At 42.7% G+C, this 23,118-nt stretch overlaps 2 protein-coding genes across 5 annotated transcripts; both read left to right on the forward strand.

The window, feature by feature from the left end:
- The first annotated feature begins 2,111 nt into the window (after window positions 1-2,111).
- Window positions 2,112-10,561, forward strand: LOC148649779 (tRNA selenocysteine 1-associated protein 1-like). Of its 2 annotated transcripts, none has more exons than XM_088602909.1 (9): window positions 2,112-2,267; window positions 3,547-3,644; window positions 4,214-4,313; window positions 4,828-4,880; window positions 5,254-5,385; window positions 6,384-6,503; window positions 7,783-7,954; window positions 8,428-8,461; window positions 8,676-10,561. In XM_088602909.1, the coding sequence occupies exons 1-9, from the start codon at window positions 2,244-2,246 to the stop codon at window positions 8,810-8,812; spliced, it is 870 nt and encodes a 289-aa protein (XP_088459035.1). In that variant the 5' UTR covers window positions 2,112-2,243; the 3' UTR covers window positions 8,813-10,561. The 2 variants fall into 2 exon arrangements, with proteins under 2 accessions (XP_088459035.1, XP_088459036.1); XM_088602910.1 differs by having other exon boundaries at window positions 7,789-7,954.
- A 1,096-nt stretch (window positions 10,562-11,657) lies between these two features.
- Window positions 11,658-21,787, forward strand: LOC148649780 (syntaxin-12-like). Of its 3 annotated transcripts, none has more exons than XM_088602911.1 (11): window positions 11,658-11,794; window positions 13,713-13,765; window positions 14,425-14,616; window positions 16,530-16,599; window positions 17,182-17,281; window positions 17,432-17,569; window positions 17,850-17,893; window positions 18,361-18,466; window positions 19,059-19,131; window positions 19,560-19,642; window positions 20,822-21,787. In XM_088602911.1, exons 3-11 carry the CDS (start codon window positions 14,520-14,522, stop codon window positions 20,912-20,914), a joined length of 804 nt encoding a protein of 267 aa, XP_088459037.1. In that variant the 5' UTR covers window positions 11,658-11,794; window positions 13,713-13,765; window positions 14,425-14,519; the 3' UTR covers window positions 20,915-21,787. The 3 variants fall into 3 exon arrangements, with proteins under 3 accessions (XP_088459037.1, XP_088459038.1, XP_088459039.1); XM_088602912.1 differs by lacking the exon at window positions 11,658-11,794 and adding an exon at window positions 12,437-12,808; XM_088602913.1 differs by lacking the exons at window positions 11,658-11,794; window positions 13,713-13,765; window positions 14,425-14,616 and adding an exon at window positions 16,081-16,195.
- The last annotated feature ends 1,331 nt before the right edge of the window (window positions 21,788-23,118 follow it).

Here is a 23,118-nt window from a genome sequence, read left to right on the forward strand (position 1 = left end):
CTGCCAAATACAGAACCACATCTGCTTAGGAGCACGTATACAAACTTCTGTTGTTTAAAAATGTACACAAACTACGTGTAATCTCAGAGTGACAGGCAAGCTTTGTGATGACCTCATTGTACGGGAGTGCTGGTGGAACAGCACAGTGAATGTTTCTAAGGTACCTCTGCATACTAGCGAATTCTTTGCAAATGACAAATTGCATTTCTCTGTGAAGCGGATTGGAATGATATTTTCTTACAACAATAAACGTTTTTTGGCTTGGCACTATATGGTCTCTTGTTCTTTCAGTGATGATCGTGAAGGGTTATGGTTATAAATCAAATTCATTTCTAGAGTGATACCTCAAAGCACTGTGGAATGTGTAGAACAACAAATGAGAAAAAGCAGGTCACAAACAATAAGTATGCAACATTATCACAGTGAAACTACACAGGGTGTCCTCAGGAAGAGCCATGCAGGTATTTCCTCCCACAGTCCAAAGATATACGGGTAGGTTAATTGGCTTCTGGTTAATTGACTGTGGTGTGTGTGTGTACCTTCCCTTGTGCCCATTGCTTGCTGGGATAGGCTCTGGCTCCCTGAATTGGATGAGCTGGTTATGGATGTCAGGATGTAATGGTAGGTGAGCCCAGGTGATCTGCACACGTCACTGTTCAAAGCGCTGTTTATTCGGCAAATACTTCAAGGGGAAAGAACTGAACAAGGTGAAGCCCATTTTCTGTTTGATTAAGCATTCGTCTGCCAGAAGCAGATGTTGTAGCCATACAGGTGTTCAAAAAATATCCCCAAAGGCACCGAACACAAAAGAAACCAGCGGATTTCTTCAGAATGAACAGGGAGCCACGAACCAGAGGACACACCTGGTTCCTGTGCTACGTGTACGTGCATTTCGAACCGAGAGTAGCATGCACTTCCTTACACAAAGACTTGTGGGAGTGTGGAACAAGCTGCCATGCTGTTGGATTTGTTTCATTCAGGAAACAGCTGGATGATACCCTTGGATCTTTAACAGATGGGCCCAATGGTCTGCTCTCATTTGTGACTTCTCCTATGTTCTTACAGCACCGTAGAAAGTGTCCTCACTAGTGGCATCACTGTGTGGTACAGCAGTACTACCGTGCATGACAGAGATGCACTACAAAGGGTTGTGGCAACGGCACAGAGGATCATAAGATGCAATTTAGCAACAATCGGTGAGATCCACACCATCCGCTGTCGCAACAAAACCCAATCCATCATTCAGGATCCAATCAAACCATCCTGGCCACAAACTGCTCTCCCACTACCCTCTGGCAAGCGGTACTGCACTGTTAAAGCAAGGACCACTAGACTCAAGAGCAGCTTCTATCCCACTGCAGTGCGCATCCTCAACAACAGCTAACGGTGGGCCTCAGACTCAATACACAACTGCACCTGCAATATATTTATTGTTCCTGTTGTCTACATTGTGTCGTGTTGTCTGTTGTACTGTGTTTGTCCAGAGAGATCAGCGCGATTAGGAATTCCAATGTACCTGTGCATATGGCAATAAACTACTCTACTCTGTCAGGGTCTGGGGTTCGATCATTGTCTCGTGAACACGGGAGCTGAGTCCATTATATTCTCTGCCTAGAGTAATCTCCACTCACCCCTACTGAGGACTGATGAAACAAGCCGTGCTCACCCACAATCGCACTCATCAAAACCTCGATTTGAGACTTTCCTGCAAGAAAAACGCCTCTAATTCCTGCTTCTAAGTGCTGCAACTTGTGTAATTTGGAGGGAGGTTCCTAATATCTGGTCCAGAGCAGCACTGTGCTCCAAGTGGAAAATAATTGGAGTAATGCAATCAAAAAACATATATTTTCAGTTCGTCGTTCCTTCACTCAAATACAGTATCTTTAATTAGCGTGACTATTATGTGTATATTTGCAGGAACAGATTTATTTTTCCACCAAGGAACCCTTATAGTTCAAATATTGTATGCGATATTATATTTCGAAACAGACGGCTTCTTATTTATAAGGAACGCGTTAGAAAAATAGACGATCTACCAAACAGTTATTTTTCTAACGCGGATCTGATGAAAAGGTAGCGACGTTGCCCTCCTAAGCGGCAGGGGGCGCAATTGATAAAGCCGTCTCTTCTGGAACAGGAGCAGGAAGAAAAGTTGTTAGAGGAACGTACTGATGTGAACTTTGACAGCGAGTAGTACGTCGTCTTAAGTTTTACATTGAACAGGCTATTTTATTTGGGGAAAAATGAGTTGCTTGTGGATGGGAAATGTGAGTCGCATCTTTGTTTATTCTTCTGTGGGCGTAGTAAATATGTTTCCTGAAGTGTGCATGTGTTTATCAAAGAATGAAATATTAACGGACTCTTCAAATTATTTGTGAGCAGTAATGTTTGCCTTATTTACGAGTTAGGAAAATAAATAATCGCAAATAATTAAGCTTACGTTTTGATTGATTGTTGCCTTTCAGTTCATAAAGACTACTTTGTTGCTATTTAACGTTTATTTAACTTTCGCGATTGTGTAAGCTATTGTTCTGTTGCGCTATTCTGTCGTTGATGAGTCCATGCTGTATTTAGGATATCCTGGGATAAGAGTTAAAAAGCTACAGCAAAACCCGCTGTTTTGTAAACGAGTATAACGTCCTTACAAGATAAAAAGATCTTGTAATAATATAAAAAATAAAAATGCGATTAAAAACGAATTTATTGGTTCATGGAAATGCTTACTGTTAAGGGCTAGTTGCAAGGTAGGGATTACGTTTTTGTTACAGAAACACACCAAAGAACGAATACGTGGCCAATATAGGCCTTATTTGTTAAAGATGGGAGATGGGGAAATAACTAATATGTATGAATTTTTATTAGAGACAAAAAATAACTACCTAGCTTTACACAGGTACATTGTTTCATAACTGTAACTTCCTGCTACTCCATTCATTAATAACTCTAGTTAGTTATAAATGAAATAAAGTGTTAATTGATTTCCCCCCCAAAAAAAATTGCATAAACAAACTGTTTTGAGGGTGGCACAGAGGTCAGCATTGCAGTGCTGGCATCCTGGGTTCGAATCCAGACCTGGGGTGCTCTCTCGTGTGGAGCTTGTATGTTCTCCCTGTATTCACGTGGGCTTCCTCTGGGTGCTCTGGTTTCTTCCCACAGTCCAAAGACATGCTGGTCAGTTAATTGGCTTCTGGGAAAACTGGCCCCAGTGTGAGTGTGTGTGTGTCTGTCCTGTGATGCTCGTTGCTTGCTGGGATAGGCTCTGCCCCCCCCACGACCCTGAATTAGAAGAAGCTCTTAGGAAATGGATCAATGAACTGTTTGCATCGATTGCTTTTATGCAGCAAGTCATTTCAAGTTGCCATTTCTTGTCGGGACGTGACCCTGTCGCACTGTGACCCTGAAGTGTTACGGATTGCAGTCAGGCAGTTTGCTCCTGCTGCAGGAGATGGGTGCCTGAACTTTTGCCGCCAGCGTCGTCAGGCTGTGTGTGGGTTCGTGTCTCTTTTTTTCTTTCTGTGAGTCGTCTGACGTCTCCTTTTCGCGCAGCTGGAGTCATATATGGATGAGAAGTTCATTTCCCGTGCCTTTGCCACCATGGGGGAGCTCATTGTTGGGGTGAGGATCATCCGCAACAGGATGACTGGGTAAGATCACATTGGAAGTCTTGGCCCGTCTAACGGTGCCTGTGAAAAAGGGCCAATGTACAGACCGGCTAAGACTTTTCTGAGCTAGAAGTAGCTCTCCTGCACCTTTCTCCTTCATACGTCAATATTTAAGATTGGTTCTTTTGCATGATGTGAAATGTCCAATGCGCATGTGAGTAAAAGAGGCTCACTTAGAGCTTTCTTTGAGCCTGTTGGATTTTGGATCTTCTTAACCCTTGTGGGTCTAAAGGGAACATGCAAAATAGTGGTATCTCTTTCCCCGTGATGAGCTGCACATTCGTTTGTCTTTACCCTCTCTGGTCTTCTTGTTTAGCCTTGGGCTGTCTGCTTTCTGTGACCATCCTGTGCTCCCACTTTTCCTCTGTCTCTCTGTCCTGGATTTTAGCACCAGTTCTCGCTATTGTTATTTGTTTGTGAAGAGTACCTTTTAAGAACAGTGGTTTTAGTGTCATATGACATGCAATGACCTACAGCCCTGAATTAACTGGGCCATGAAATATTTGACTTGTGTGTTCATGGTTTTACAGTTCTCGTTTTTGTTTTTCCAGAAGTGGAGCGGGTTACTGCTTTATAGAGCTCAGAGATGAAGCGCAAGTTGAGAAGTGTTTGCTTAAAATCAATGGCAAGCCGATCCCTGGAGCCACACCTGTACGTCCTGCTGTTCTTTACCAATATTAGTCAAGGCCTTTTTTGCTCTTCAGATTGCTGAGTTAAAAATAAGCCCTGAACACATATCAGTGAAATGTTGCAGGGATTCTGGAATAGGCCTGTAAGACTTCAACTTACTATTGACATTGTCGGATAAGTTTTAAGACAGCCGGTGATGACTCATGGTCATCTGATTTTCTGATATCAGAAGTCTGGGAGTTTAATTCTTCCAGGCAGTAGAGCTGTATCCTTTCACAAGGGACTTCAATCCTTATTTCTCCATCTGTATGAAAGACATCTCCTTATGTCTTTCATCTATATAGCTGGCTATTGCCCATTTAGGGATAGTTTCAGTTATTCTCTGACCTCATGGGCTGATGGACATCTCAGTGATGTGTCATGGTTATCACTTCTATGAAGATGCCTTCCTATTTGGATGGAAATGACTGATAGTTGATGGATGGACATGATGGACATGAAGTTACCGCTGCTTAATTTGTGCGTTGTTTTTCAGCCCAAAAGATTCAAGCTAAACCGGGCGAGCTATGGAAAACAGATGGACAACAGGTAAAGTTGTAGATTGAATTTGGCTGCTTCTTGCATGTTACCAAGTAGACCCTGTGAGCTGCAGAGACATGTTCATCTTCAAAGTTGCGCAAAAAGCTTTGTAAATCACTAGGACCTGCAAACTTAGATGCATATAGTGTGTGAATAAGTGTTAAACCAGGGTTTCATATAAACAAAGAAAATAGTAATGATATTCAGATTAGACAGGCCTTTCTTTCTGAAAACAGATATTTCTGGTTGTGGTTTATTTTTAGTTGTACTGATGTGTTCACACCTTCATACAAAAAAGAAGAGCAGTTTGCCTGAACTCTGACTTTGCTCAGAGAATGCTGCCTGTTTTTCTCAATGCTGGAATCATGTGTCCCACCTGCAGCCCTGACTTCTCACTGTTTGTTGGCGATTTGACCCCCGAAGTGGATGATGGGATGCTATATGAATTCTTCCTGAGCCGCTACTCATCCTGCCACAGAGCGAAGGTGGTACTGGACCATCTGGGCAACTCCAGGTAAGGATTTGGTACCAAATACACAGCAACCAAACTTGGATGAGCAAACGGTATAATTACCTGTCAGTAAACTCACAGGCCTGTGCATTAAAGGTTTGCGGTTCTCAGTTTAAATGCACTTCTACGAGTTTTTTTTTTCTGTTCACCACAACCCACAACAGCACGTTGTGCCCCTTATCTTTGGCTGACATGGTCACAGTAGAATGATCTGTGAAGGAGGCTATAGGTGTCTAAAAACAAAACAGACAGAATTAATGTAGGGTATTCAAGAAGCCACAGCACAGTTCAGAAATGGGTTTTCATCTGTTTCAAAAAAGACTGTTTTCTGGAGAACACACAAGAAGCCTAAATAGAATTATATTACTTGTTCATATGCTTAAGAACCTGTAGAAAGACTTTCCTCACATATCACTGTTGCTTTTTTTGACAAGGCAATCTCTGTCTTTTATTTATTTTCCACGATTTGACATACAACCAATGTCTGTCTCTTTGCAAACAATACATTTAGAATGTTGCCCAGGTTCTGCAATAAAATCTATGTAACATAAAGGCAAATACAGTGGACAAATTGCTCTGTGGAGACAGTTTGTTTTTCTCTTTTCTCTTTTTTGTACCATCTGCGAAAGCAGTCTGTGTGGCATTGTCTTTCCATCACTTTCTGCCCCCACCTTTGTGTCCTCCCAGCCTGATGACAGAAAATGAATGAATACAGAGGACTGTTTCTCACAATCCCCCCTGCAAAACCGTTCTCATTTTCACTGTTACCCAGTGTGCTCCTGGGATACCTTGGCCAAATTGAGTTTTACGACTGTGTCCTTAGTAACAGAACTCCCATGTGTGCACATAGGGACCTGCAGTTTTGACCACTGGGCAAAATCATCATGTCTTGAGTATAGTTAGTGTTGTACTCAAGCAGGGAAAGACTAGTTTCCCTCTGGTGCTGTGTTATTTGATGGTCTGGCAGTGCCTGAGGTGACCTGGGCGATCATGAATTCCAGGGGCTGCGGGTTTGTGCATTTTGCGGACGAGCAGGAACAGAGACGTGTTCTGCAGGAGTGCCAGGGGGCTGTGGGCCTCGGAGGAAAGCCTTTGCGGCTCAGCCAGGCCGTAAGCAAACCGTAAGTGCTTGAGTTTTGTTTTGTTTTTGTGAACGTTTTTTTTTTTCATGTGTAGTAACGTTGCCAAACAGAGATTGTGACAAGGATGTCTCCCTGAGCCGGTACCCCTCCTGCCACAGAGGGAAGGTGGTACTGGACCACCGCCATGCCACAGGTGGCGAACTGAATCCCTGAACCCCAGCCCCAGTCCCGATCCCGGGTCCCTGTGCCTTCCACTCCCACCCAGGAGGGCCGCCCCGCCCTGGGTTTGGAACGTACGTCAGTACAAGACAAGAGAAATAAAAGAGCAGTATTAGCAAAACGGGAAATCTCAAGAGTTTGAGAAACTAAGTGAAAAGACTTCAGTAGAAGATGTGTAATTTCAGTTTCAGACTCGAAGAAGCAAACAGCCTGGATTCCAGCACTGTGGGCCGTTGAAAACCCCAGAAACAAATTGTCCGAAGACTAAAGGATCCAGAAGATTGCCAGCACAGAGCTGTTATCTTCTTGGCTGCTGTAGTACCTGCGAGCCAAATTCTGCTCTGTGAAATAGAGAGTTTCAGTGAAGAGTTGTCATTCAGTAAGGATAGTTGTGGGAAAACAGCGATATTTCTCTCAGGTATGGACATTACCATGTCTGATGGAAAAAGGTTCCCAGGGAAGAAACTAAACCCAGTGATTTTTTTCTATCTGGAATATCCTGTAACAGGTAGAATGTGAGCGATGCTCTCCAGGCTAGGAACTCCTTAGGCTTGCATAGTGGCTCGTATTTGTAGACCAAAATGAAATGAAGGGCTTGGAATGTCATACAAATTCTGAATATTGTAGTGTTCTTATAGCTCATACAGCTTTGAGATACATCTGCAATGGTGTGTATTTCCTGTTGTGATCATTGTAGAGAAGTGAACAGGTAATTACCGGTTAAAAAAGAGCCATTTTGAAACAGAGGAGACTAAAAATCCTTTTAGTTTCAGTTTGACATATTTCTCTGCCACATGCCAGACAGTAACTAGGGTTGGGCTAATAGAGTGGTATCATGTGTTTCAGAGCGTGATAAATACCCTGGAGAAAGGCAGATCCAGGGATTTAGCATTCAGTAAGATGTTTTTTTTACTTTTTTCTTGAAATGCTTCTGAATTTACTTTGTGTGCTGTATGGTGTGTCAGAGAAGTTAAGGAGATTTTATGGTCAGAAGCTGTCCAGCTTTCAACACCTTTATTCTGGACTAATGCTCAGCTCATGTCAGCAGTCACAATTAACCAGCAAATGCCCTTTTGCATTAATTACTTTTTTCTTTCAGCAACAGGGGGATCACATCGGATGCCTGCTATGACCAGTCTTATTCCTATGGCAGCTATAACCCATACTATCAGCAGTACCTCAATTACTACACACAATGGGGTTATGACCAAAACACGGGCAGCTACAGCTACAGCTATCCTCATTATGGCTACACTCAGAGCACCATGCAGGTACAGTACAACTTGACATCAGTGTTCTCTACGTTTTGCAAAACAAGGACAAGAACTGGTGATTTTTACAGGTGGTACTTCTTTACCCAAAGAGGTGGGTAGGTCGTTCTATACTTCCATAACTGTTGTTGAAGTCAATAGTCTGGCCTCTTGTAAGAAAACTATCTAAATACCACACAGACTAGATAGGCCAAAAGGCCTAATGTCTTTTGTAAGCATTTGTATATTCCTATATCATAGCCTCTCATGATATACTCAAGTAGGCTACTTGTTTATCTTCATATAATGGGGAATGGGAGTAAGAGTTTTGTTTCTTTTTCGGAAAGCTGCCTAACTTATGCTCTCATTCTGCTTTGTAGCACCACTGCCACAGCTCAGTTTGAGCTCACAAGCTCTCCTACTGCTTCTGAATGACTTGTGTGGAATTTGTACATTAAATTCTCATTAGTTCATTCCTTTTTCTTTGCTTTCAGACTTATGAAGAAATTGAGGATGACGATCTGGAAGGTATGCTCTCTTTAATTCTTTCTGTGTGAGCGGATATTCTCTTTTAACAGCTTGACCTTGGCAGGATTTTTAAAAAGCGGTCATGATCTTTTGAAGAATCATGTACTTTGGGGGTTTTCATTTGGGAGGTAGTCATACAGGCCCCGGGCTAGTTTGCTCATGTTTCACAGGCTGGTTGTCCCTTTGTCTCACATGACCTGCCTCTGAATTTCAGATCCCAACCCTCAGATGGATGTTGCTGAAGCCAACAGACAGTTCATGGATCAGAGTGAGGAGCTATATGATGCCTTGATGGACTGTCACTGGCAACCCCTGGATTCTGCTTCCTCATCAATTCCAGTTTCATACTAGTGTGAGATGCATGCTATCAGAGCACAGCTTTGAATTTGTTGTGGCCCTTTCAGCTGCACTGCCCATTCTTCAAGCCTAACGGGCAAAGTGCAAGAACCATCAATTAACACCCCTGGAAACAACACAGAAAGCTAGGTTGCTCTTTGTTCAACAACCTAAGCAAAAATAGGGCAAGTCCATTACTAAAAGGTGAACAGTACATCAGCACAGTCCTTCACGGATGCCTGGGGGTACAGTTCATGCTTAAAGTGTGTTTTGTTTAAGAAAAAACCTCTGTGATACTGGTTAATGACTTTATATGATGCCCTTCAAACTATGGTAATGTGACTTTGAGGCTTCTAAAGTTAGACCTTATGCCAGATCCCAGTTTGTCTGCTTTTGTTGACATAGTTACATATCGAAAGAGGAAGATGTTTTTTTTTTTAACATCTTTAGGTCTTTAGATTGAAACCACAGCACCGCTAACTGTGGTATCTGAATTTCTTTTTTTAGAGATACAGTCCCAACCATTATTAAAACAAATATTGCAATGTAGAAGTACATTGTACTTATGTAGATGTTTCAGAATTCATGTGTTGTGTATGTGTTGCTTTAAGCATAAAGGAGCAAGGGATTCCTAATATACTGACTGGTCAAGGAAGGGTTTTACTTATTGTCCTAGATAAACAGGAATGAGTGATTTCATGAGAAAGTGGAGAACCATTTTAACAGAGTATTCCTCTGCACAAAAACAAATTCTTGATTGTGTCTTACTGGCACTGTCTTATGTTCTTGAGTCTCTGGTTCAGTGCTGGCATAGTCACAAGCACATTGGTTGGGAGAGGCACAAGCAACATTTTCATTTACTCTTCCTGTGTCTAGACTGCGTGACTGCCTTCAGCCAGACCTCTTTTCAGCTGTAACACTCTTCTTAAAGGTTGAGCTTAGTTGATCATGATCAACGCTGTTCTTTTTGTACAGTTAAAAAATTGAACTAATTTATGTCCTGCGCATGGTGTTGAATTTCAGTCTCATCCTGTTGGTTGGTCTTGATATGTTTAGATTACTCTTTAGAGTGTGTTCTGTAAGTTAATGTTTAATGGATATTAATAATCTATTTACTTTAAATTGAGGTTCTACAGAATGTATAATCAATGGTGTTTTTTTTAATTGGGTTTGGTATAAACATTAAGGTGTGCATATAGACAATATTAACATTTTACAGAACCTCATTTTGTTGTAAATAGATTGTTAATAGTACATTAAACCCTTGTTAATACAGCTTAATATGGAGCATTGTCCATTTTGTTGTAGGTCATTTTGTAATATCTATAAGCATAATTTACACCTCTTCCTTGGGGGCAATATGTGTTTTTCAAGTGTAGACCAAAATCTGATTATAGTACACATATCCTAATGGGAGAAATTCTCCAAAAGACCTGATCTGGGTATGGGGCAGGGGCATAATATTATTATAATTCCTCTGTTTCCTTAATTGGCATCAGTAACAGTTTAAAGGCCAGAATGTGGAATGTGTAGTTGTGTTCTTCTGTTCTTGGCATCTGAAGAGAGTAGAGTGTTCTGTGATGATAACCGTATCATTCTGATCACAAAAGGTGAGCAAATAAATATACTGTACAGGACAATATTCGCTGCATCAGTAAAGAAATGTTAATTAAGACTCCCATGTATATGTCTTAGATCCTTAAGAAAATAATTAAATTGTGTCTTGCTTACTACGAATATTTTTAATAAAGATGTTTCAATTGATCAGTATCGTCTCCTTTTGCATAATGGTTGGCTTAACATTCTTTAAATTGCAGTGCTATTTCTAAATGTGTACTGTACTGCAATGAAGGAATTCCGGAATGGTTTGATATAACAAAAAGATACTAGCAATTAGAACACTATTCAATTTGTGTTGTACTTTTTATTCTGGTTTGCGTGTCATGCATGGCTGTAGGAACCAAAATACTACAGGTCAAATATTTGAGTCTTTTTCAAAAAGGACCAGAGATATAGCCCTGTATTTCTCTAATAGCTCATTTTAAATAGCCTATAGCAGGCTGAGATCTCTGGTGGGCTGAAAGGATTTTGAAATTTTAAAAAGGAGTGAAGTAGCTGGAATATGAGCTTAACCTATTGAGGAAACTGAGGTCCTGTCAGCAGATGATAAAAGGACAAAGCCATCTTACTACACCCTACAACACTTTCATTCATATCAGCCGGTTTCCTCCCCTCTCGGACATCATGTGAGGAGAGGAGAGGGTCTTTGCAATTACTAGGAACCCTGTGAAAGTCACAAGACACCTGGAACTCTGCCCAGGGTCTGAAAGAGAGGCCTGGTTACAGGAAATCCGTGCTGTTTCCATCCTCCTTGAGCATGTAAAGGGTGCATCGTAGCTCTCTTCGACAGCAAAGGCAGGATTTTGAAGCCTTTGCGTAGTACTGCACACCAGGAGAGAGCGGATTGTACTGTTGCACAAACAGCCAGGCTTTCTGACATCCTCCCCAACACTGTTCGCTGTGGTTCCGAAAAATGGGCATATTTTCTCTCGATACAGGAACACAACTCTGAAAATCCATGTGGGGCAGGTGCTCACAAAATGATCCAAGTACACATTAGCTCCAAAAATAATGATTGCATTTGTCAGTGAGGCGCGTATTTGTCCGTTGGTTCGTATAATCTGATACGAATGAGGTTCTAGCAAACCTTCATAAAGCCTTATTTTTATTGGGATCACTATGGAATTATACCACAGAATTATAGCATTCTAGATGGATGGTAAATCCCTCTCAATAGGAGCAATAGGAGCCGCCACGGAAAGATGTCTTGTTTCTGTATTTCACTTGCTTGCCTTAACTGGTTAAATTGAAATAGCCGGCCGGCTCAATGACGTCACCTTCCAATCTCAGGGTCAGGTCTGTGACGTAGCGTCTACCGCTCTGGAGAAGCAGAGAGGAAGCTGTCAGTGTCATACTGAAACTGAGCTCTACGGACAAGTAAGAGTTTAAATTGTATCAAATTACTGCATGCCTTTGGAGAGAAGAATCGGTTTAGGACTGTTTATACCAGCCCGGTGCTCACCTATGCAAATCGGCTAGCTTAATCTTTTCTCTTGAGAGGGATGTCAGCGGTCCGGATTTCTATCGTCTGTGCATGTAAACAAGAGAAAATGTGCAGTAACGTACGGTGGTTATTTAATATACTTTGAGAAACACGTTTTTAATGCTTAAATAAAAAAAAAAACGAAACTTGAAAACTGTCCCAGAGGAAATTCATGTACAGTTGCACATATGGTTGTACTGAATAGGGAAGTGCGATCTCGCTGAAAACAAAACCTGCGCTCTTGGTGTCAGGCCGATCAGGGCTGTCCTCGTTTGCTAGAAACAATTGCAGCTGTGAAGAGTGAACGGGCCCTGATAAGGGCTGGAGAAGACCTGTGTGCTAGTTACCGTAAAAAGAGATCTGCAAACGGTTTGGGAAAATCTAAACTGTTTCGACGGACAGAAAATTGAGCACTTATATTTTTCACAAACCGTGTAGAGCACTACTGGCACTCACTCTGGAAGTCGCAGGGCATTGTATACTCGTAGCATAATGCAAATAACTGTGTGCTTAGTTTAGCTACATCTCGCATCGCAGTCCGGCAAACGGACGTGTTGCCCTAAACTGGGTCATCTCTCGCTGCCGCATTTATGTCCATGGATACTCCAGGCCCCGATATATCAGCGAGACGTTTCTCCATGAACTCGTAACTGTGCGGGCACATCCATATTAACCACTTCAGAAGCGTTTCGTGTTTGTTTTGTAACGTGTCACCCGAATTTAAGGGCCCAGGGTGGAGCGACTTAGTTGCCAAATACTGCGCCTTTGTCAAATCGCTGCGACGCGCATGCGCGGTGGGGCGAGCAAGCATCCTTCCTGCAAATTTGTGTCCGAGTTCAAACAAGCGAAAACGGCGTTTGGTAACACTGTGATAAAAGCGGTATGGGTTGTTGTTGCTAGTACCGGAGGTATGTAGCACGATCCTATTTACAGTGTTGGGAACAGCCTTAAATTGATCTCTTTTATCTTGTTAAGCAAATGTTAAAATGGCATCTGACCTGTGTAATGACATGCTATAAATTTACTATTTTTTACGCTACAGTAAATCACGGCTTCCTTTTCACATTTACTCAGAGGCGTCGTTCGTAGACCGAGTCTGTGTGCGTTTGTTAGTGGCAAGTTTAAATGGTACTGAAAATGACGCTTCATTACTTTTTTTTTCTCGCCGTTAACGATCTGAGATAAATAGCTACCACGCCTACTAAGGAACGTTTGAGGCGGTTTAAAAATATCGAAGAAATGATGATAGGCCGTTCAATTAGACGATTTCATCGTCTAGTTTATCTCATGCATAACTTTCTGTTTCAATCTTAAGCGCTGTTTGCGTTTAAAATAACCGTGATAGGAAAATTAATTTTGAAAGTGTGTAATTACATAATATAATCTATTAAAATGTATTTTTTAAAAAATATCTCAATGAAATGAAAGTGGAATGCAGTTACAAATGTGTTTGTAGCCCACTGGGACTTAATTGCTATTTAATTCAAGACCAGGCTTGAGTGTTTAACAACACAAGAGGAAGTGAACTGCCTGTGAAGTTGTTCTCTTTTAAACCCAGTAACCCTAAAACTCTATTGATAGTGGAGTCATCCTGTTCCTGTGTCAGCCCTCATCTTTTGAATTTGTGAAACAGGTAATGACAGGTGTCTTGAGTTTAAAAACACACAAACCTATAAAATGAACAATCGCATGACCTAATCTTAGAGTTCAAGGCCCTTTCCAGTGCATTTGTTTTTCTGTTCTTCTGTTTGGTTGCCATTGAGTATCTTCAGTCTTGATTGCACATTGACTGCCATGTGTATTTTCTTTCAGGTGCTGACAGGAGAAGACGCATTCATTTCTGTACGCCTTGCTGAGCTCTCCAGGTTCATATCAAATTCCTCTTGCACTAAAACATGAGGCAGCTCCTTTCAATGGGAAATCTTCAGAGTTACCAGAGGGCCAGATTAGAACGGGGGCCAATATAATCTGAGCCTTTTAAAACCTTTCAACGTTCCAACGTTAAGGCGGTGTTGTTTCCGAATGCAGTGACTTTTTGAGGAAAAAAAAAAAAGAATTGTATTTAACATAGTTTGATTATTATTGCAAAGGAACAAGTAATAGGTTTATTCCATGCTGAAAAGAGAAGACAGAAAACGCAGCGTTTCGGCTGTGATGTCTTCTTCTGCATGACCTTGTGCTGCAACGATTGACATTTCTACTGGAAGTGACTGCTTCAGTATTTGGAGATTTAGCAAAGGCGTCTTAATGCTTATAGCCAAGCAGTGTGCAGAGGAAGCATATTAGCATCTAGGTGCTGAGGAACGGTGTCAGACTGCAGCCCCTGTGCAACACTGACAGTTTATTTTCCTTTCCATGTTCCACACTAGGGAAAGGCATGGGTAGATAAGTAGATCCTGACTGCTGACAGTCCCATCTGTGGCAGTACCTGAGGAATGATTGAAAGACAAACATGCCAAAGTGTTCTGATGGTAAAGTGTAGGATGATGATTATTAGATTTTTTTTTTTTTTACGTTCTCATAGGTGGCAGCAGCTGAGCGGCCTGTCCCTTCTGCCCCTCCTTGGTCCTTTGTCGAAGGGCATTTGACGCCACGCCCCCCCCCCCCCCTTCTACCACCATGTCACACGGCAGAGACGCCTACCGCTCGCAGCCACGCGATTTCAACACGCTCATTCAGATATGCAGCTCCAACATCCAGAAGATCACGCAGAACAGTGAGTGTCAGCCGGCGCAGAACCACAGACCCGACCCCTCGCTGTCGGGCTTAGACACGCCGCACAGCTCAGCATAGAACTTCTGGAGCTCTCGGGCATTAGAAAGCAAAAAGGCGTAAAGATCATGAGCAGGATAGTGGTGCAATAGTTTGCATTTGCTGCCTCCCAGTGCAGGGGCCCTGCGTTGAATTCTGGACCTGGGGTGTTGTCTTGGTGGAGTTTGCACGTTCTTCCTGTGTTTGCATGGTTTTTGACCGGGTGTTCCAGTTTCCTCCCACAATCCAGCAACATACTGCTCAATTGGCTTCCGGGAAAACTGGCCCTGGTGTCTGCCTGGGTATGTGTGTGCATTGTGCTGGACTGGTGTCCATTCCAGGGTGAGTCCTGCCTTGTGCCCATTGCATGCTGGGTTAGGCTCTGGCTCCCCCGCAACCCTGAATTCAAGAAATGATCATCTCCCTCCACCCGGATAATTGGAAAAAGATTAAGGAAAAAGTTTTTGCCAGAATGTGTTCATACTAATGATTTTTTTTCACCACCTTATTCACAATGCCAACCCAAAACAAAGATTATTATAAACATTGCAAATATAAAAAATATAATTCCTAGCATGCCAGTGTGTGTACACATTTGCATATGTATATGTTTGCTATTGTTTCTTATCGTTTTTAGTCTTTTTCTTAAATTATTCTTTGGTTCCTTTTTTCATGTATTTTGTTCTCTTTTTAATAATTGTACAGGTATAATTTTTTCTATTCTGTCTTATTGTTTTACTGTTTTTACTGCCCTTCATCTGAGTTTTTTTGCTAAATAAATAAAAACACTTGCATTCAAAAATAGTTAAATTTACATTTGAAATGCTTTATTTCCACCAATCAGTTCAGTTGTTTCTGACAAGGGGATGCCCACAATATTGCGTTCTGCAGTTCCCTTACCGGCTGTGTGAAAATTGGTTTGATAACAGAACACGATTTGCTTAAATTTGTGAAAAAAACAGAAGTGAAATGTTCTGGTAGTCCGGAAATTGGAAATGACTGTGTTCTGGAGCACCTGTTGTTACAGGAGGCTTGTCAACCATGAATTTCGTGATCATTGGTTTTCAGCTGAAGCACATCAGTGTGAGTTTCTTTAAATAGTGGTGGCTGTGGTGTGGAAGTGGTGTATGCACTGTATTGCGTCTCTCTTTTGAAGATGTTTTGTATTTATGAAACACTGAAAATGTTTGCATAGCATCTACGCTTGGGAAATGATTGGTGAAAAGACCAGTGTTTCACAGGTGCACTGCTTACGCACTGCACACTGTTACAGCATGCCAGGATATAAATAACTAAACGTGTTTAATCCTGTGCATCCATTTGAGCCATAGGCTTCACTAACACGTCAGTGGTGAAATACCGCTGTTTGGAATGCACACGCACGCACGCACGCACGCACGCACGCACACACACACACACACACACACACACACACACGTGTTCTGCAGAAAAGTCAGTTATCATTTGTTTCTATTTCATATGTCTGTGTGGTTAGTGGATGCTGTGTGCTGTTAATAGGGTAAATTTGCAACCTTCTTGGACTGGTAAGGTTCTTCTGTTTCCACTTTCTCTTAAAGACCTGGAATACTTTCCTAATGATAATTTTAAGCAGGTAATTTGTCAGATCAAGTAATTAAGAGATCACCAAAATGGTCAGCAGTCTTCAATCCTCAGTTATAATTAAAGAGATTATTGGCTTAATTATTGGCTTAACCTACCAGTGTTTCCAGTCAGCTGACCTATGAGACTAACTGGACAGGGGCTGTTCAGGACTGGACTTTAATGGGAGACCTCTTCTATATATGATGTATGAGTACAGTATGTATGTTCTCAGCTTTTCTTGTATATTCATCCCTGCTCTTTTATTGTGGTCAACAGCTGGCCAGATCAAAGCCATGGTCAACCAGCTGGGCACGAGACAGGACACCAGTGAACTGCAGGACAAACTGTAAGTCTCTGCCTTGGGCAGTGCTGAAGCTCTTTCATTACTCCTGTCTTGGGCAGCAGACGTTTGTGACCAAACTCGCACACCGTTAAAGAGAGAACTCAGATGTGCAGTGCTTTCCAAACCATCCCATTTGATCAGGCTCAGGTTTGCGCTGGAAGAGAAAACCTTAGATGACCACATTAGGGTATTTTGCTGGTAGACTAAGCCATCCTTCTTTTGTGAATTTATCAAAATCCCATTCAACTTATGAATTGAATTTCAGTTCTAATAATTGAACTCGCCCAGCCGTTGAGAGCTTGATCTTTTAATTTTCGTTCGTTTGAATATGGCGATGTGAACAGGCGCTTGGCATAAAGGAAGCGTCTGGCGTGAGAAACACAGGACACTGACTGGCACTTCACCATATGAGTTCCAGTAACAGTCAGAGTAGATTTGTAGAATCTTATTATCTTATCCCCCCCCCCCGGACACAGTTCTTGGCACTGTTGATTGTAGACTGGCATGAGAGTGATCCTCAGGGCCGGGCCTGAAGAGCGAGCCAGCAGCTGTGCAGTGTAACCCTCGATCTGCCTGTTTCTGCAGACAGCAGCTGCAGCACTATACGAACCAGCTGGCCAAGGAGACCAACAGACACCTGAAAGACCTAGGCTCACTGCCGCTGCCCCTGTCGCCCTCAGAGCAGGTGAGTGGGGGGTCTTTTTATTCATGGCGCCTGGGTTGGCACCACTAGATGGATGTCCAGAGGCCCTCAAAAAAAAGATGGGGCTGATCGGACGTCTGGAGAAATGTCTCGCCTTCCGCTCCTCTCAACCCTTCCTCTTCCTCCCTGCAGCGGCAGCAGAAGATCCAGAAGGAGCGGCTGATGAACGATTTCTCCGCGGCTCTCAACAACTTCCAGGCTGTCCAGCGGCGTGCCGCGGAGAAGGAGAAGGAGTCCGTGGCCCGGGCCAGGGCCGGCTCGCGCCTCTCGGTACGTACAGCCCGGGCCGCTCTCCGCTCAGGCCTGGTTGTTCTTCCTCTGGGCTTCCCCTGGCCCTGACGGTCTCTTCCTACTGCCTCTCCGGCTGTCAGGTTGCACAGCGAGTGTCGCCGTCACCTGGCCGGCGCTGTGCAGGTCCGGACCTCAGGAACTCCAGTTTTTCCTTTTAACAGGTTTTGGTAGCGCGGGTCAGAAGTGTTGATTTTTCCAGTTTGAAGTTTGAAGCGATTTGTTTTTTTTATGCTTTTCTTTTGGCTTTTTGGTTTTGCAGGCTGAAGATAGCAACCGAGATGAACAGCTTGTGTCATTTGACACGTAAGTTGAGAACTATAAAGCCGTTTCGTATTTTAACTCCCTCACCTTCAGGGTCTTGCCTTGTCAACACTGTGCTTGTACTGTATATTATTTACACACTGACCTGCTCGGATGGAGCCTTGTGTGATGGCAGCGTACAAAACAGTCGATGAAGGAAACTCCTTATTTTCAAAAACTTCCCAAACCTGTGGCTGTAACAGTTTTATTTTATATTTGATACCAGAATGTCGCAAAAAAATGACTATAATGTAAGAGCCAGAGCTGTGAGGGTATAGTAGTTGATTTATTTTAATTGCTTTAGTTGCCTCATAACCATGGAGGAGTGCAGGATCCTTATTTCTCTAAGCGTCAGATAACAGAGATTTGTGGGTGCTAGTCCGCACTTCTCAGGGTCTTTTCTTGGGTCCTGTATGTGGGGGCTCCATGCTGACACCTGTGCCTGCGCTCCCCGGTCTCTGTCCCCCCAGCAATGATGAATGGGGCCAGACGCAAGACCAGACTGAGGAGGCTGCCATCACCGAGGAGGACCTGGAGCTCATCAAGGAGAGAGAGACCAACATCCGACAGCTGGAGGTGCGACCCCCCGAAACCCACGCCCTTCCCCTCCTTGGCTCAGACATTCTGATCACCTCCCACCACTGCTCAGACATTCTGATCACCTCCCACTACTGCTTCAGGCATTCTGATCAGAAAGGAGGCAGTTTGACCCGTTGCTCTTATTTGGTTCTGTTTCTCTAGCTGTTCCATAGCCAGGACCGATGTTGCTAATTACCCCCAAGGTATGAATTCCCCTTTCTGACTGGGACAGCTCAGCGTAGACAGGCATAGTTAATCTGCACGTCTTGGCATGCTGGGAAACTGGATGTCCAGGAGAAGGAACAAAACGGGAGAGAATGTGCAGTCTCCACACGCATGGGTGACCCAAGCTCGAATCAAACCCAGGGTAGCGGAGCTGTGGGACAGCTGTGTTAATCATCCCACCAGTGTGTGGCCCACTACAAAGCAAAATCCAGTATTCACCCGATCCTGATCGTGGATTTTTAAAAAACGGAGCCCTGATGCACATTTTCATAAGCTGCGTGCCACATGTCTGCATTCAGTGTTTAATATCAGTTGATCGAGTCTTATTCTTTGACCTTTAATTTATTTTGCTTTTTTGTTGTAGTCGGACATCATGGATGTGAACCAGATTTTCAAAGACCTCGCTGTAATGATACATGACCAGGGTGAAATGATAGGTAAGCACAGCACTATAGAGGGTCTTTGATGTCAGAATCTGAATAAATGGACAAAACAGGAATAATATAGCCGTCAAAATGCATTGTGAGTTATTATCTGAACTGCACTGGACTTCATGTTAGCGTTACAAAGGATTAACTGTACCGGAATTTTGCTTTTACATCCCTTATAGGCGATTACTCGGATACAAAGAAGTGAACAAGGCTGGATCACTTTCCTTTCGACTCATAAATTGCTGGAAATTCAATACAGGTTTCCCTGTTCTTCAGCTTTATCATTCTATGCCATTCTGATGCCTTCCCAGAAATCTCCAGCCCTATGATCATATTGTCGCAGAGCTTTGATGACGACTACAGAAATTCCCTGTGTGATTTTCCATCTGCTACGGATCATTGCCAGTGACGTCTTTCTGCTTCCTGATTCACAGACAGCATTGAGGCGAATGTGGAGAGTGCTGAGGTCCTTGTCGAGCGGGGTACTGATCAGCTACACCAGGCATCGCATTACCAGGTGAGAGACTGTTGCAGCCATGCAGTTAATGCATTGCATCACTAATCATGTGCACATGCTGGTATGGTGCTTAGGTTGTACACTTGTTTCTTTTTAAGGAAACCTATATCGGTAACCGTGTGAAAGAGATGTTAGTTTGGCTTGCTGTCTGGCCCGGCATTTGTAAATGGGGAAAAGTCTGAGAAGATTACAGACACCAATACCCTATCTTACTGGTATCTAGAAAGTTACTGATGCGGCTCCAGTAAGCAGCAAATCAAACAGTTGTTCAGGTTTTTTTTTCATTCTCTACCACTTCCTGTATAATGTGAACTGCAGCAATGTGACAAATATTTTTATCTTAAGGCTTCAGAATGAAGCTTTTGCCCTTACGTTTGCAGGTCTAGCTATACTTGCAAGTCTGTACTGCTGTGGTCTCAGTTTAGACCTTTATTTGCTTCTGAGACTACATCACCTAACATGATTTACAGTAGGAGTCACATGAGCCTGGAGGTGAAAGGCAGGACACAGAGGAATTGGTACTGAAGTGAACTATCGGCTCATTCTGTCCGACCTCTTTCAGAACCCTCTACAGAGCAGAGGTCTCTTACCCTGACCCTAGAGAGCCTCTGACAGCTATGTCGGATACCAATCTATGCCACTTATAGATTTGATGGGTGATCTATATTGGTCATAGATCAGCTAGTGACAGTGATGCCATGTTGAGTAATTAAGGCAGCAATTGATTGAGTCGTGAGATTTGCCTGCTTTGTAAACCGGAAGACTCCCTGTAACTCGTCATGGGCTTGTGCCTCCAGTGTTACATGGGCTACATGTTTCCCCTTTTACAGAGGAGGGTGAGTTTAATAACAGGCACAAATGATCCTGATTTATAACAAGGAATGACAAAATGATCAAAATGATTAACCACCAGAACGAACTACCCAGTAATGCTGCGAAGAGCTAGTTTGTGGGATTCGTGATGAAATGCTGTGTTAACATCAGGCAAGAATGGACAGATTTGGTTTGTAATATCCTTTCATTCCTTTCACTCTATAAAAAAAAAGAAAAATAAGCACACTGTGAGGAATGTGCTAATCCCCTCCCTCCAGGATGACAGTTATAAATACATTAAATTATCTCTGGTTTTTAGAGGGGAGCTGGAGAAAAGTCTGAAAATGCACTGCCTTTGTCTTTCAGAAAAAGTCCCGTAAGAAGATGTGTATCCTGGCGCTGATTCTCTCTTTAGTTGTGGTAATTCTGGGTATTATCATCTGGCAAGCTTCCAAATGATGACTTTTTTTTCCTCATTGTCTTTGAACCTGGATTTCTAAAGCGGGAGGGGAAATTTTAGAGGTGTACTGGTGCAGAATGAACTGTCCTGATGCATTTTAAATGAGAGTGCAAAAAAAAAGGCACACTTCCATTGGATTAAAAAAGTTTAGAAGTCTACATGAAGACAAGGTAGTATTTTTTCAGAAGTATGTCAACTGTATTTATAACATAATTAAGAAAACAAAGACTGAAATTATACAATGTTTTTCTCCTGTATTTTGATTCTTCGATTCTAGAATATTTACTGCACTAACACTAAATTGTACTTTATTGTATTTTGAAATCAAACTATGTATGTGTATGAGTTCATGCAAGGCTGCATCTGTTCACTTTTAGTTATACTGCCACAATGTTTTTTTTTTCAATGTATATGTACATATTTAACTCTCAGTGAGCACAGCACAGTACATTGGGTGATTGTCTTTAGTGTCCCCTGAATTCAGAGAGAAAACAAGCGCAAATATTTATCCTGTGGTTTACTAAAAATATAGAAAACTGTAATTAACAAAAATAATGAATCCCATTCATTCGCTTGAAAGCAATAATATTTCTTTAAAGTATTATAACTTCTGGGAGTTGTGCATCTTTTGATTCAGTTGTGCTTGCTTCATTAAGTTTGTGACTTTTTTTGTAACATACTTCACCAAACAAAAGAAATACTGCGAATAAGACTTTGTGGGTCTTACAGTTGTTAGTGAATTGAACAAACACATCCATTCAGATTGAGACTGTTTCAGTGACGATGCCTACTTGTCATCTCTTTGCTGTACAATTATCATGCTGCCTTTTTTATGATTACAAAATGTAAGTAAAATAACATTAATGTCTCAAGCAGGCTTCTCTTTTATCTTACTTAGCTTAACTTAGCTTTTAAACACTCTCTCTAAGGAGCACCTGAAGAGCAAGTGTCACACTGACTTGTGTTCTGAATAAAAGGTCATGTCCACATTCAATAGGACGTGCAGACTGTCAATTGCGATCAGTGGTATTAATTAGAGATTGAAGTAGTTCAGGGGGGTAGCTGCATCATAGCAGCCATATCACCCTGCAACTCACAACTGGCAACCCACTGAAGCTAAGCAGGTGTGAGCCTGGTCAGTACCTGGATGGGAGACCTCCTGGGAAAAACTAAGGTTGCTGCTGGAAGAGGTGTTAGTGGGGCCAGCAGGGGGCGCTCACCCTGCGGTCCATGTGGGTCCTAATGCCCCAGTATAATGACGGGGACACTATACTGTAAACAGGCGCCGTCCTTCGGATGAGACGTAAAACCGAGGTCCTGACTCTCTGTGGTCATTAAAAATCCCAGGGCGCTTCTCGAAAAGAGTAGGGGTGTAACCCCGGTGTCCTGGCCAAATTTCCCCCCTGGCCTTTACCCCATCATGGCCTCCTAATAATCCCCCTCTATGAATTGGCTACATTACTCTGCTCTCCTCCCCAATGATAGCTGATGTGTGGTGAGTGTTCTGGCGCACTATGGCTGCCGTCGCATCATCCAGGTGGATGCTGCACATTGGTGGTGGTGGTGGAGGGGAGTCCCCATTACCTGTAAAGCGCTTTGAGTGGAGTGTCCAGAAAAGCGCTATATAAGTGTAAGCAATTATTATTATTATTATTATCAGCATGTGTAGGCTGCAAAGGTACAAGTAATAGGTTTATTCCATGCATGAAAAGAGAAGAAAGAAAACACAAAGTTTCGGCCGTGGGGGCCTTCTGAAACGTTGTGTTTTCTTTCTTCTCTTTTCAGCATGGAATAAACCTTTTGTTTCTTAGGTAGAGATTGTCTTGCAGCACCGGTGGAGGGCTCTGGCAAGAATAGAGGGAAAAATGTAGATCTCCACTAGAGGTCGCTGCTGTCATGGTAATTCTATCGAGACGGTTTTGATAGATCTCTTTTAACGCCGTTCCTCTTGAAGAAGGAGAAGTGTATTTTGCCTGCTTCTCTGAAAGGGTTTTATTTTATTTTTGCCTTTCTGTTTTTCCAAGTTTTGCCAGATATCGTCCCTTGAGGTGTAATATCACATTAATTTTGTCTGGTGTTGGCCTTAAGTGGCCTCTAGTGCTGTAGCTCAGTAGACTGTCTGGCCTCTCCGCAAGAGGGAAACATTAGCAGTGGGGTAGGGATGTGAGTGGAGAATCGGCCATCCTTGGGCCACAGAGCAAGG

Source organism: Lepisosteus platostomus, chromosome 13, assembly GCF_059453375.1.
Source record: "Lepisosteus platostomus isolate fLepPlt1 chromosome 13, fLepPlt1.hap1, whole genome shotgun sequence".
Classification (NCBI taxonomy): Eukaryota; Metazoa; Chordata; class Actinopteri; order Semionotiformes; family Lepisosteidae; genus Lepisosteus; species Lepisosteus platostomus.